The sequence below is a fragment of the Hippopotamus amphibius genome, chromosome 5, assembly GCF_030028045.1.
Source record: "Hippopotamus amphibius kiboko isolate mHipAmp2 chromosome 5, mHipAmp2.hap2, whole genome shotgun sequence".
NCBI classification, from domain to species: Eukaryota; Metazoa; Chordata; class Mammalia; order Artiodactyla; family Hippopotamidae; genus Hippopotamus; species Hippopotamus amphibius.
Window position 1 is genome coordinate 112466931 of NC_080190.1, and position 13917 is coordinate 112480847.

Here is a 13917-nt window from a genome sequence, read left to right on the forward strand (position 1 = left end):
GTTCAGTGGGAATGCCTCTCATTCCCTCTGGAGTAGAATCTCAAAGGACTAAGAAATCCTAAATGAACCTTCGGGCAGCAGAGGGGAGGGCTGCCAGGGCAGAACTGAGCCACGATTGCCCAGGTTCTCTTTGGACGGAAGAGGTTCCCCCTGGTCCTCTGTTTCAGGATGTGCCACCTGGAGGTTCTTAAGCGAAGCCCCGTTGTAGGGTCCTCCCAGGTAGGGTTTCCCAGGCACTTCCTCTGCAGCCTCACACGGCCCCAGGAAGGCTGAGTCTTGAGCACTGGTTGTAGCCCATGATTGACGTTTTGAAGACAGTAACTCTCCTCTGTATTCTTTGGAAGTAAATTGTGAGGCAGGAGAACCTCCTCTCACATGGATAGCTACAACCCAGCCCTGCTTTCCCAGGATTCTCTATCCCATGGCGCCCCGGCCGCAGAGCCTATGGGTGGGGGTGGAGGGGCGCAGAAGGGGAGAGAGAGAGCCCCATGGAGAGGAGCTTTGGAGGATGCCCGGCAGGGGGAGGAAAGCAAGTGAAGGCAAGACGACCAGGAGAAGAGAGAGAAAACAGGAAGAAGAAATATGCAAGCACTTGCCTGTCTGAATAAGCTTCATATGGAAGTCAATGGATAATCTATCAGAGAGTATTCCTTGAAGATGTTCTGTAAACACACTGTGATGATTTCAAACAGGAAAATGGCCCCAACAGACCAACAACCTGGGAGATAGGATGTAAACACTTTGAAGTCGACTCACAGTTCAGAGAGGCAAATGGCCGTGGCTGTCAGAAATTCATAGGTGGGACACAGGCTGGGAATCCAGAGAGTCAGAAAGCCTGCAGGAGCAAAGGGGTGGAGGTAGGATGCCCCAGATGTCTCCCCAGATAGGAGATAGACAAGTCTGACCAGGACGGAAGATGCATGCAGGCAGGGCTTCTGAAATGTTGGTGTGTCTTTAAGCCAATAGGCCAGGGAGCTTTTTGATAACACTAACACCTGCCAGGTGTTCCTGAGGCTGGTGACTGGTCTGCTGTTTGGGGGAATCACACTCCAGGAAACACACTAATGAAAGTGTAGTAAGTGAGGTTGTAGGGTATAATGGTACCAGATGATGGAGGGCCCTGAATGCCAGGCCAAGAATAGAGGGTATTATTCTGGGGCTGGGAGTTACTAGTGGCTGTTGATTAAGGAGGAGGCATAATGATAGTGTTCTCTTAGAAGAGAGATAGATGAGTGACGTGCTGGAAAAAGTTGATAGAAAAAGTTGTATATACAGGAACTGGACACAAATTAACATGGAGAAAGATAGCATAAAGAATTTTATGACTGGATATTGGGCTCAACAGAGAAAGTTGTGTAATAAAGGCCCTCATTTATAAAACAGCACTATGGCCCAGACATTCACCCCTCAAACAATCCGATGTGGTAGGTATTGTAGTTTCCAGTTTACAGATGATGAAAATGAGGCTCAGAGAGATGCAGTCACTTGCGTAAAGACACACAGCTGGTCTGCAGTGGAGCTGGCATTTTAATCTAGGCCTGACAGACTCCAAGTGCCATATCCGTTCACTTCCTTGTCCAGATGACTGGGAGAGTGTATTAGTTTTCTCTTGCTGCTATAACAAATGAACAGGCTTAGTGGCTTAGCACAACACAACTGTGTTATCTCAGAGTTCTATGGGTTGGAAGTCAGAGAGGAGTCTCACTGAGCTGAAATCATGGTGTTGGCAGTTCCTTTTTGGGGCTCTAGGGGTGAACTGGTCCCCTTGCCTTTTCCAGCTTATAGAGGCCACCCACATTCCTTGGCCTCCTCCATCTTCAAAACTAACTACGTTGCACTTTGTTGAGCATGTTTTCCTGGCCATGTCTTTCTCTCTGAGCAAAGCCAGGAAAGGTTCTGTGATTTTAAGGCGTCGTGTGATTAGACTCGACCCACTTGGATCATCCAGGATAGCCTCTCTGTCTCAATGTTTATACCTCAGTCCCATCTGCAGAATCACTTTTGCTGTATTCAGATTCCGGGGGATAGGACATGGACACCTTTGCCGGGATTATCCTGCCAAGTTCAGATAGAGATGGGCACTTGGCTTTGTGCCTGACACCGTGTTTTGGTAAATGGCATTACAAAGGGGGCTTTTTGTTGGAGCAAAAATAAAGACAACACACGCATTTAAAAGGAATGCTATTCGTAAAACAGAAACAGCGTGATTGGAGGAAGGAAGACGTGGCAGCGTGGATCAACGCTGCTCAAGTTTGATCGAAAAACACTGAAAACATTCCCTAGCACAGTTAATCCTGCCTCAGATTCAGCTCCGTATTGTCAAGGCTGGCAGCTACATGGATTACCCAACAGTCAGTGCCTGATCGCCGAAATAAAGGTGATGCCTAAGTCTGTAGTTTAAGTGCCCAATTTTATACTAATTCCCCAAATTCTGGAGCCAAAATTCCTGTTCTTTGTCTCAGGAGACTGTCTAAAATGTGCATGTCTTCCAACCACCCACGTCTCTTTTTTTTTCCCCCACAATGAGTAGCCATCACCTTAGCTGACATCCCTTTGTTCCAACAGTAAGACCTTTTTTATAAAGAACCAATTTTATGGAAATTACCTGAACCAATAGAATTGTGTAAGCGTAAATGGAAGTGCGGACTATGATGAAATTGTTAGAAAGCTGGGCAGCAAATGGTTTAATTAAAGCTCAGTATAATCCTCTTTTATTTTTAAAGTCCTACCATTGATTCCTCTGAAATGGAACAGACTGAGGCTCCTACCATAATGTGATAAAATTTAAAAATAAGATTTTCTCTCGTGGCTTTCTATTATTGTATATAAAGAGAGACTTGGCATTTTGTGGTAGACCTTTCAAAGTAAGAAAATGATAACTTAGAAACATTCAAATTCACATTCTTTGAGCAATAGCCTTCAAGCCTACTGAAGAAAAGACCGTCTGTTTCTTTAGCCACTTAAATGATTACACAGAGAGTCAGTCTCAAAGATTGTTGGGCTGAGAAGTGAGGGGAGTCCTCCACTGCAAACGAAGACGTTTGCAGTTTGAAGCCTATCATTTTCTCATTAAAGGAGACTGATTTAATGAGCTGCATATATGTCCACTGTGTGCGTTCTGAAACGAATCCAGCAGTTAGATCTGCTCCCAGGAAGAGTTCCATATGAGCAAGCACTTTAGCGGAAAAAGGCAAAACAAAACAAACCTTGAACACTTACTTCAAAATGAAGGCCACATTCAGACGTGTATGGTTACCATTGACTTTAATGGGAACAGCCTGTCTGTTTCTGGGATTCAGGATGTGAAATCGGTGGGAAAAGTGTGAAATGGAAAAAAAGAGAAATAAAAAGATCCATTGGGCATCCTATTCAAAGACTCCGAAAAGGACTGCGTGTCATGAGGGGATGAGTTAAAATTCACATTTTGCTAATGAACCATTGTTGTCTCACAGAGAATGACTTAATGCTGCTAAGTTATCATTACAAATTCTTTAATCCCTGCAGAAGGAAGCAGGAAGGATAGGCACTGGTTTCAGCAGTTTGCTAAACCGCTGATCGACAAGAGGAAAGTTAGAAATTACAGAAATGGCTGGTAAGGCTTACCCTCATCCTGTGGACACACACACACACACACACACACACACACACACACACACACGTGCGAAGCAAAACCAACAAACAGGCATGGAAAGTATCTTATTGGCATCATGTTTCTGGCATTGCTATAACTACGCACAAAACAAGCGATACATGAAATGGTAGCGACATCTGTTCTAGAACCTGTGGGGCTTTATTCCCAAAACAGTTGTAAAATCTTTTGGGGACAAAAATATTTCTATGTATCTATGCAGATGCCCTCCTCTAAGGGAAACACGCGGACACACACAAATGGATGCAAGTGTTGGGCTGAAAAGACAGGAACAAGAAAAGGAAATGTCGTCCACTTCTTTAAAACACTTAAAAATTTTTTCTCCCTTCAAACAAAGCTACATCTATTGCCTTGGATATAACTTAAAAAAAAAAAAAGTCCCAGAACATATAAATTATCATAAAGCTAAAGTTTAAAATTCCAGTTGGCAGTCTGCAGTAACATTACAAATGGATGCTGAGTGAGTTTGTTTTGATTTGGTAGGAAAACATTTTCTGACCTTGGAAATGAAATCATTTAGTTGTCTATTTGTTTATGGTCAAAACCGTATGGAGGGTTCTGGGTACTTATGTTAGTGTATCTTTGAAATTCTTGAATCCACAGTGTGTGGGAAGTTATACAACTTGGGGTTAAGCATCATTCAGGATGTTCCTCATTAAGGAACTCAGATTTACCTCCTTCCCACGACTCCCCAAGATGAGTTTACATTTATCACACGGCAAATTGTCCATGCTAAGAGGGTGACCTGCAGGCAGCAGAAGCTGAACATCTTTTACCTCTTTACCCTCTCAGTAATGGACAAGGTAGAAATTGTTTTTTTTAAAAAAATTTTATTTAAGGATAGCTAATTTCCAATGTTATGTTAGTTTCAAGTGTACAGCAAAGTGATTCAGTTATACCTATATATGTGGATCTATATATGTTCTTTTCTGGATTCTTTTCCATTTTAGGTTATTACAAGATATTGAGAATATTTCTCTGTCCTATACAGTAGGTCCTTATTGTTTACCTCTTTTATGTATAGAATTATGTGTATGTTAATCCCAAACCCTTAATTTATCTCCCCCTGCCACCACCCACTGTCCTCTTTGGTAACCGTAAGTTTATTTCCTATGTCTCTCTGTTTCCTTTTTGTAAATAAGTTGATTTGCATCATTTTTTTAGATTCCACATGTGTGATATCATATGGTATTTGTCTTTCTCTTTCTGACTTACTTTACTTAGAATGATAATCTCTAGGTCCATCCATATTGCAGCAAATGGCAATATTCCATTCTTTTTTATGGCTGAGTAATATTCCATTATATATATATATGTATGTATATATATATATAAACTTGCTTCTAATCGGACTTCAAATATATCCCCCCAGATGAAGGCTATTTGATTTTTCTCTCACACCAAAGTGTCTTTTAATATTATGTTGCATACTTATAACATGTTCTTAATTTCTCGTAAAGCAACTGGCCTTTAGCAAGTAACAATTTATTCAGCTCAGGTAGTTTAAACATAAGGATTTTGTTTACCATCTTCTGGACAGACTTGGAGGTGCATAGCAAATCATTTTTGTGGACTCTTCAATTTTAGTTTCTGTTCAAAATGCTACTCCGTTATATGTTGTTCTTGGAAATGACCGATATTTGGCTCCTGCTCAATGTTACACGGCTATTTCGGGGTTGCTGCATAATCCTATGATTGTGGGTGTTTTGCTGTGGAAGGCGAGGCAAAGCCATCTCATTGCATGGACTTTTTACTCAGTAAAGTGTCCTTTCAGGGAAAGTAGTGGGGGATGCGTGGGGGTGGGGGCGGGAGGAGAGCGCCTGATTCCTCACGGAGCTCGAGACGAGCCAGGGAGGAAGCGGCGGGGCCAGGGCTCTACTAGGACCTGCAAGAGGAGCTGCCTGGTCGGCAGCCCCTGCCCATCTCAACTTTCCTGAACACGTCTGGCTTATCGCTCCCTATACATCGCAGTCAAGCCCCCTTTCTCTGTCCGTTTTGCCTCTGCAGTCCCAGCACTCCTCTCACTGGGGAGCCCCACCCCACCATCCCAGGCAGACCCTGCACCTCGTTCTCCCTCCTCCCAGCCACCACAGAGTGGTGAGAGATGAAGTCTTCTGAGAACAGCAGGGAGGGAAGGCAAGGAATTGTGGCCACTGGATCATTCTAAGTGATGAAATAATTGCGATAGCAATTTAGTTTTAGCCGAAACTGCAAGTGTTATAGAAGTGTCAAAGTCTCAGACGTCAACCCAGGGACCCCCGAAAAGCTGGAGACAGGTGTGATTCCCAAAAGATAAGAGAGCCCTTCTCTAGAAAATGGAGATCATTTTATGAGCTTACCTCAGTTAATTATTGTGGGAAATAATGAATTGAATGAATACGGAGGAGGTAATAGGAGTGATTTTGAAGTAATGATACTGAAAGGAGTTATGCTGAAATTGGCTAGGCTGAATGTGAGCGGTTTTTACGTTTGAAGGAAGTCCCGTGATATGACCAAGGATGTGGGCCGGGTTAGCATCTCTGCTCTGCCGCTGACCAGCCGGTGACCTCGAGGAGGCTGCTGAACCCCTCACGGGGAGGACCCGCCTCGCCGGGCTGTGGTAACTCCTGGGGCCCCGCAGGTAAGGGGTCCAGTCTCAGGGCTGTAGCAGAGGGTGCTCATCACAGGGCAGCGGGCGCTGTTTACCGAGAAGATAAATCGTCCTCCGTGCCTTTCATAAAGTAGAAGGAAGCCCTCTTATATTTATAGGCGGTTGTATTCAGAATTATCAATAAGATGTGGGCTGAATGATCTCAGACAGATAAGGGGATGTTGTTTGGAAGCCTTTAAACATACCTTTGGAGGGAAGCAGCCGCACAAGAATTCTGAAAATCCATTCATGGCATGGAGTGAAAGAGCACACCGCCATTCCAGCCGGTAGGATGTTCTTGACGTGATGATAGTCACCTTGACAGCACTTGGGGACACGTCTGACGTGTGGATTAAATCATCTGGGAGTTTTGGCAAGAGCTAAAACACGCAACCTGCTCCCTGAGACCTTGCCTTCATCTCATATGTCCATCTCTTTTCTGGATGGAAGAGAACAGGTGTCCCTAGGTCCCGGACTTGGTGAAGTGAGACATTTGGTTCCTGGTGTTCAGGCCACAAGTATTCCCCGAGCAGCTAGTGAAACTGGGCTACAATTAGCTTATAAGTGATTTTTTAAAAAAAGATTTCGTTTTGGTTGTTGTTTTGGCCTTATTGGGAATAAACAGGACCAAGAAGCCCTGGAGCTCTCATGAGTCTCATTCAGCAATACCAACCACGTTGCAAATGGGCTACTATAGAAGGCACTGAAGAGCCATCTATAATAATCCATTTGGGAAGAAACTGACAAAAATCAGCACCCCTGCCAATAATACACTTATTAGTGGATCAGAACAAATTTTTTTTTAAGTGATGCCGCTTGATTTTTTTTAAAAGATTATTTATTTATTTATTTATTATTTATTATTATTGGCTGCGTTGGGTCTTCGTTGCTGCATGCGGGCTTTCTCTAGTTGTGGTGAGTGGGGGCTACTCTTTGTTGCGGTGTGCAGGCTTCTCATCGCAGTGGCTTCTCTTGATGCAGAACTCGGGCTCTAGGCACGCGGGCTTCTGTAGTTGCAGCACGTAGTCTCAGCAGTTGTGGTGCAAGGGCTTAGCTGCTCTGTGGCATGTGGGATCTTCCCGGATCAGGGAAGTCCCAAAACAGTTGTTCATTTGTTCAAAATTGTTGAATATGCAAAGAGCTCTGAGTTCATTCAGCCACCCCACAAAGCTGGGCTACCTGGAGAGATCAGGCAAGGACCAGTCTTTATAGCTTAGCAGCAAGCAGGCCCGGCTCCCTGCTCCTTGCTCCGTGCACTTGCACAGGAGCCGGGGCCTCAGCGCTCAGGTTCACGTGACGAGCCCACAGGGCTGTGCACAGCCTCAGGACCACTCTCAGCTGAGTCACCCGGGCAGGCTGCTCAGCTCCCTCAGCATTTCAGGACTTGAAAGGACCTCAGAGGTCCTCTAATTGAATTTAATGAGTCCAATCTCTCTGCAAATTACTTTTTTTTTCTTTAGAGGAGAATTGTTCAAATCTAGGTCTCTTGAGGGTGAGTTTAACTTTTGGAAGCAACGAAACATCACTCAGAGCCAAGTCTAGAGAAAAAGGTTAATGGTTGGGATAGACAAATGAAAAATAAAGTGGGGCCATTAAATGACCAAACAAGTGTGCTCAAATGACCCACAAAGTGGTTCTGAGAGGTGATTCCAAGAGCACCGAGAGAAACAGATGCTCCTGCAAGTGCTGGCGTGGCTACAGCCTCTCTGAGGGCAGAATGAAGCTCATATCACATCTTTTAAAATGTGCATGCCCTTTGGCCTAGAAATTCAGTTTCTAGGAGTTTATCGCAAGGAAGTTATTGAGGTGGTATGCAAAGATTCAACTGTTAGGAAGCTTGGTGCAGTGTTAATAACAGCTTAAAAATTGGGTGTGGCCTCAGTGTCCAACACTAAGGATTGGAATACAGAAAGGCACATATGTCAGGGAGATACTGTGCAGTCCTGCAAAGTGCCGCTGCTGAAATATTTCTGTTGATGCAGAAAACTGCTCACGTTCAATGAAAAGAGCAGGTTCTAAAACAGTGTTAGGATATGATCCAGGTGAAAATGTGTGCCTGTAAGGAGGGGATAGAAAAGGAGATGGAAAGACGTACACCAAGGTGTGAGGGGTGGGTAAGACTGTGACTATTTTCACATTCTTTTTGCTTGTCTACGTATTATGATTTTTGTGTAATGAAAAGCTATTTTTATAATAAAAAGATAATATAAAGAAACATCAGAGAGAGGAGAAAGAGGTTCCACTGTCCTTAAGGGCAAATGATGATGTACCTGTATGTGTTTGCTGGGGCCGCCATGACGAAGAATCCCCAACAATAAATTCAACGGGAATTGCTTGTCTCACAGTTCTGGAGTTCAGAAGTCCAAGATCAAGGTGTTGGCAGGGTTGGTTCTTCTCAGGGCTGTGAGGGAGAAATCTGTTCCATGCCTCTCTCCTAGTTTCTCTGGTTTGCCGGCAGTCTTTGGCGTTCCTTGGCTCCTGTTGCATCACTCCAGTCTCTGCCTCCGTCCTCACATGGTGTCCTCCCCGTGCGTGTTTGTTTCCGAATTTCCCCTTTGTATAAGGACATTGGTCATAATGGATGGGGGCCCACCCTGATCGAGCATGACTTCATCTGAGTTAATTATGTCTGCAATGACCCTATTTCCAAATAAGGCCACGTTCTGAGTACAGTGGGTTAGGAATTCAATATATGATTGGGGGATGGACACAATTCAGCCAATAACAGTACCCAATGAGATGGCCACACTGCTCCTACCCAACTGAGGGTGGTGCTTACCTGCCACTGCAACCTACGCTGTATAGAAGGAGCCTGGGCCAAGATCAGGGGAAGTGTGGTGGGGCACTGACATCCCCGCAGGACTCCAGGTTCAAAGAGACAATGCCGAGACAGAGAGCCCGAGCACAGCCTCCCCGACCCCAGCACACCCAGACCGGGGCTGCAGGCATCGGAGGGCATTCAGATTAGCACGTCTGAACGAGGGAGATCAGCTTAGAGATCTGAAAGGAAGTAGCCTAAACAAAAAGTAAAGGATATATCATTCCTTTTGGTTGACTATAAGGGTTGAGACTGTAAAAATAGAAAGCCCAAGAGAGAAAGGAGAAAAATATTACAAATATTACACAAAAATCTGCATAGCAGATTTGATAGCAGCTTTATTCACAGTCACCAAAACTGGAAGCAACCACGGTGTCCCTCAATAGGTATAAAGGGGTAGACAAACTAGGGTGCAGCCACACAATGGAATATATTCAGCAATAAAAAGAGAGGCGCTATCAAGCCATGAAAAGACAGGGAGGAACTTTAAATGCATATTGCTAAGTGAGAGAAACCCATCCGCAAAAGCTATGTGATATTCAGAAAAGACAAAATTATAGAGATTGTAAAAACAAAAATAGGGGTTGCCAGGGACTGGGGGGAAAGGGAGGACGGGTGAACAGGAAAGGGAGGAGGAGCACAGCGGATTTTTAGGGCAATGAAATTATTCTGTATGATACTGTTGTGGTGGACGCGTGACATTATACATTTGTCAAAAATCCATAGCAGGTACAGCACAGAGTGAACCCTAACGTAAACTGTGGACTTTAGTAAATGATAATCTATCAGTATTTCATCCTTTGTAACAACTGTACCTCGAGAATGCAGGATGTTAATAATGGGGAAGCAGTGTTGAGGGTGGGGGAGCAGAGGGCATATGGGAACTCTGTGTCTTCCCTGCTCCATTTTTCTCTAAACTTAAAACTGCTCTTTGAAAAAAAAATAAGGTCTATTAACTTAAAAATCAAAACCAAAAAGATGTATTACACACAAAGAGATGTAGAGAAGATGCACTCAGCTACCCAGAAGGGGACCCTGGCAGATAAAAGTTTGAGCAGTTGCAAGCGTTAGCTCTTTTTTCAAAGGCAGTTGAGATGATACAGATGACCAAAGTGTGACCCAGCAGGATCTCCAAGATGCAAACAACCCTGGCCGTCACACCTATCTCAGACTCAACAAAGCCCTTCTAAATCAAGCTTAGAAGTGATAGGGTATGGGAGAGGGGAAGAAGAACCAAATTCTTATTCAAAGAAATAACAGTTTGGACCGTGCACAAGAGTGTCAACAAGTTATGCAGATCTTATCAGCATCACATTTTTTGGTGCCTCCCAGCTATTCAGTGAGGCTCCACCAGCCTGTCAACACCCTTTGGCATCCCACGCATCCCGGGCAAATCCGCACTTCAGGAGGCTCTGCCGTGGCCAGGTCTGCCTCCCCAGGGCCCCACGGGGCACACATTTTCTCTCTCCTCACAGGATACCATCATACCATCCCCTTGGTACGCAAGAGTGTCTTCAGTCCATTTCTCGGCTCCCATTCTGTTACTTGGTTGGGGCTAAATGTCTATAAAATTGAATAATACATTTAGGCTAACTTTGGGAAATTGAGAAAAAATCTGATGTTCTCACATCTGGAGGAAGAGAATATGTAGTTTCAGTAATGTGAGGAGAAATGCTGCAAAAATCACCCTCAAAGCATGATAGGCTTATGCTAGGTGTTTCTACATTTGCGGATAAAACATTGAGATTTTACAAAATTATGGATAAGGCATGAAAGTCATGGAGATTCCTCTCTCCGCTTCTCCCCCCAAAGACACAAAAATAAAGCCTTCATAGTACATACATTGCTCCATCATAATGCAGCGTCTCAAAGGTAATTTTGTTAAGTGATACAAAAAAGCATTTATTTAGGCTAATGAAAATGATAGCCTTACTATATATCACAGCTTTCTTTTCCCATCACATACCTGTTCATTACACAAAAGTCAGTGAATGGGTCTCCTTGTTTGTGTGTTTGTTTTCATTTTTAGGCAGCTTTAAGTGCCTTGAAACAATTTTCTGAACAAGGATTGGATCCGATGGAAGGGGCAATGAATATTGAAAAAGGTTCTCTTGAAAAGTGAGTACATCTTCTGTCATATTCTTATATTTGTGATTTTGTAACGGTATGAAAAAGGAGACAGACATAATAATAAGGTGAAAAACTCAAGACAGTAATATCAAATGGTAACTATATGAGATGAGGAAAAAAAGACAATACTATCTATGCTGTACAAAATTATTCACAATACAATTCAATGTAAATAAATAAGAAACAGCCTATATGGTCATATTCGTTTCCTATAAATTTGTCCGTGAAAGTTTTAATCTACTAATTGATCATGATTTCTGCATTTTAATGTCTTTGCTGGAAATACGTCTGTGTGTTTTGCTGACCACAAAGACTTGTAAAACTTGCAAAAGATGAATTTTCATTTCAGACCGCTGAGCATTCTCTGACTAAACCATTTTCTGAGGTAAAAATTTTCACTCACATTCCTGCTAGGCTGTAGGCACGAGAGAGAGGGGGGAAACTCCCCTTGGCTGCATTTTGTTTTCCACATTGTTATATGAGACACAAGCGCACCCTGTCACAGAAGTGTGGCTCCCAAGGGCTGCAGAGGCCAACATGCAGCTTTAATAAGAATTTCTGAAGTGCCGCTCATACCTTTTTTATGATATGGAACATCAGGTTTGATGTGAGAGACTGAACTTTAGGTCTCTCTGGAGACCCAGTTTATACTAAAGAAATTGTAAGCCATTGTATTTACAACAGTGGAATCCAAACTCTTTCAAAGCAGGAATAATAACAGGTGAGATTTCAGAACTTACCCAGGAGATAACGTTTTTTAGAATGAAAAAAATCAGATAACCCAGGAAGTCTAAACCAAATATACTGATCCTACAGTTAAATAAGCTTATCCCCCGCCGCCCCCGCAAAAAACAAAAAACCAAAAAAAACCCCCCAAAACAGCATTTGGTCATTAATATTTAAAAGGTGAGAGCGTGAGAAGAAAACATTTGGTAAACAGACGTGGCATTTTAAATTGCCTATAGAGTGGCAACCATTTATAAGCTAATTTAATCAAAACCATTTCCACATGATCTCATCAGTAGACTATCTGAACATAAATATTGTTGTTTCACTTTAAAATGTCACTTTTGTGGTGACCTTTGAATCCTGTGTGCCATCTGCTAATAAACATGTCTGAAGATGTGCGCCCCTGGACCTGCAGCTCTTGTTAATGTATTAATCTTCCAGACAAGCCCAGCATCTGGGAGAGAAAGCGGACAATAACCAGACACACCCGGGCCCCGTCGCTCAGGACGGCAAGAAATCAAGGTCGGTCATCTAGCAGCTCCCAGAACCACGGCTGCCACCGCGTCCTTATAAACCTGTCAGCACGCATGAGGGTGTCTGTGTTCAAGGAAATGAATCACTAATACCATGATTTGAGTCTTATGTGAAGACAACACTATTCTAACACAAGAGATAATAGACATAGTTCTGTTTATTCAACTGGGGGAAAATAAAACGTTGAGCATTTCCCTTGGAACTTGAGATCAGATCATAACTCATTTGCCCAGAGGCAGCAGAAATCTGATCCTGCTACTGGAGCTTAAAATAACAATTCATGAAACGTGTTAGAAACAGAGGTACAATTTTTAAACGATTAATAGAGAAATTGGGTTTGGTTCTGCTGTTATGATCGTTTTGTCGTGGCACTTGTGTTCGCTTATATTCTCTCTCATTTTACATAATGCCTGACGATTCAAAGATTAACCAGTGATGTGCTGTGGAATGCGAAGATTGTTGTCTTCATGTAGAGTCACACTGTCTCTCTTTTTTATGCCGATGTTTGTAATCATCCTGTATCAGTATGAATAACTTCAAGGCGCACCACTCAAAGATGTACACCAACAAACGTGGTTGAGATCAGGTTCAGACATTTGATTACAAATATGAAATAAAGTTAGGAACAACTAGTTTCAGTAGACTCCAGGAATTCAAAAAGAAAACAAAAACCAGTTGTGGGTTTTGAATGCCATCATCCTATTAGCCACTAAGGAGGCGTCTTGCCTCTGCAGTCATTTCTGGGGACTCCACGTTCGTGGTGGACGTCGCACCCACCCCATCCGTGTGTTGTAAGCCACTCGCTGTTTGCATCCAAAGTGTTTTTTGATAACTGCCTCTGCACTTGGGACGGTGAGCGGGATCAAAAGAAATAATGTACATGGTGGGGAAGGGAAAGCCTGTCGGAGGAGCCGTAGAGGTCTTGCCAGCTTGTAGACAGCCACGCTCTGGACCAGCATGTTGGAATCCAGCGTGGAGCCAATGCAGTAAAAATGTGGTCGGTTTCTGTGTGAAGTGTGGTCATTGCTGTTCTTTCCTTGCCTCGCTCTCTAAGCATCACCCCAGTGTAACCCATCTCAAAGGCCGTTGCCCAACCGGCCCTGTCACCCTGCACAGCCATGGCTTTGAGGACGTCTGGGGTTCGCATGCCACCCGCTGTCTCTGCGAAACTGCAGGGCCCCCTCCCCGGTGACTCGGAGCCAGGTGTCTGACCAGCCAGCGTCATCTCATTGTTCAGGTTTTCTCCTTATTGATTTGCCAACATTGTGCAATGAGAAAACACTCTATGCTCTAACTGCTGGGCCCAATGTGACAATAGGAATAGAATTATGTGAGATTTCACAAGCAAAACCACCACAAATCATGATCTGGCTGACTCACACGCGAGAATAAACAAACAGCAACAGAAGGAAATCACTCTGGGGTTGT

General features: G+C 43.6%; 1 protein-coding gene across 7 annotated transcripts in view; it reads left to right on the forward strand.

Annotated features, from left to right (window-relative positions):
* The window catches only part of STAU2 (staufen double-stranded RNA binding protein 2), a 295810-nt gene extending 282319 nt beyond the window's left edge, over window positions 1-13491 (forward strand). For all 7 annotated transcript variants that reach the window (XM_057734230.1, XM_057734236.1, XM_057734228.1 and 4 more), the window contains 2 exons: window positions 11126-11214; window positions 12397-13491. In XM_057734230.1, coding sequence (XP_057590213.1) covers window positions 11126-11214; window positions 12397-12490 — 183 coding nt within the window. In that variant the 3' untranslated portion in view covers window positions 12491-13491. The remainder of the gene's footprint in view (window positions 1-11125; window positions 11215-12396) is intronic.
* The last annotated feature ends 426 nt before the right edge of the window (window positions 13492-13917 follow it).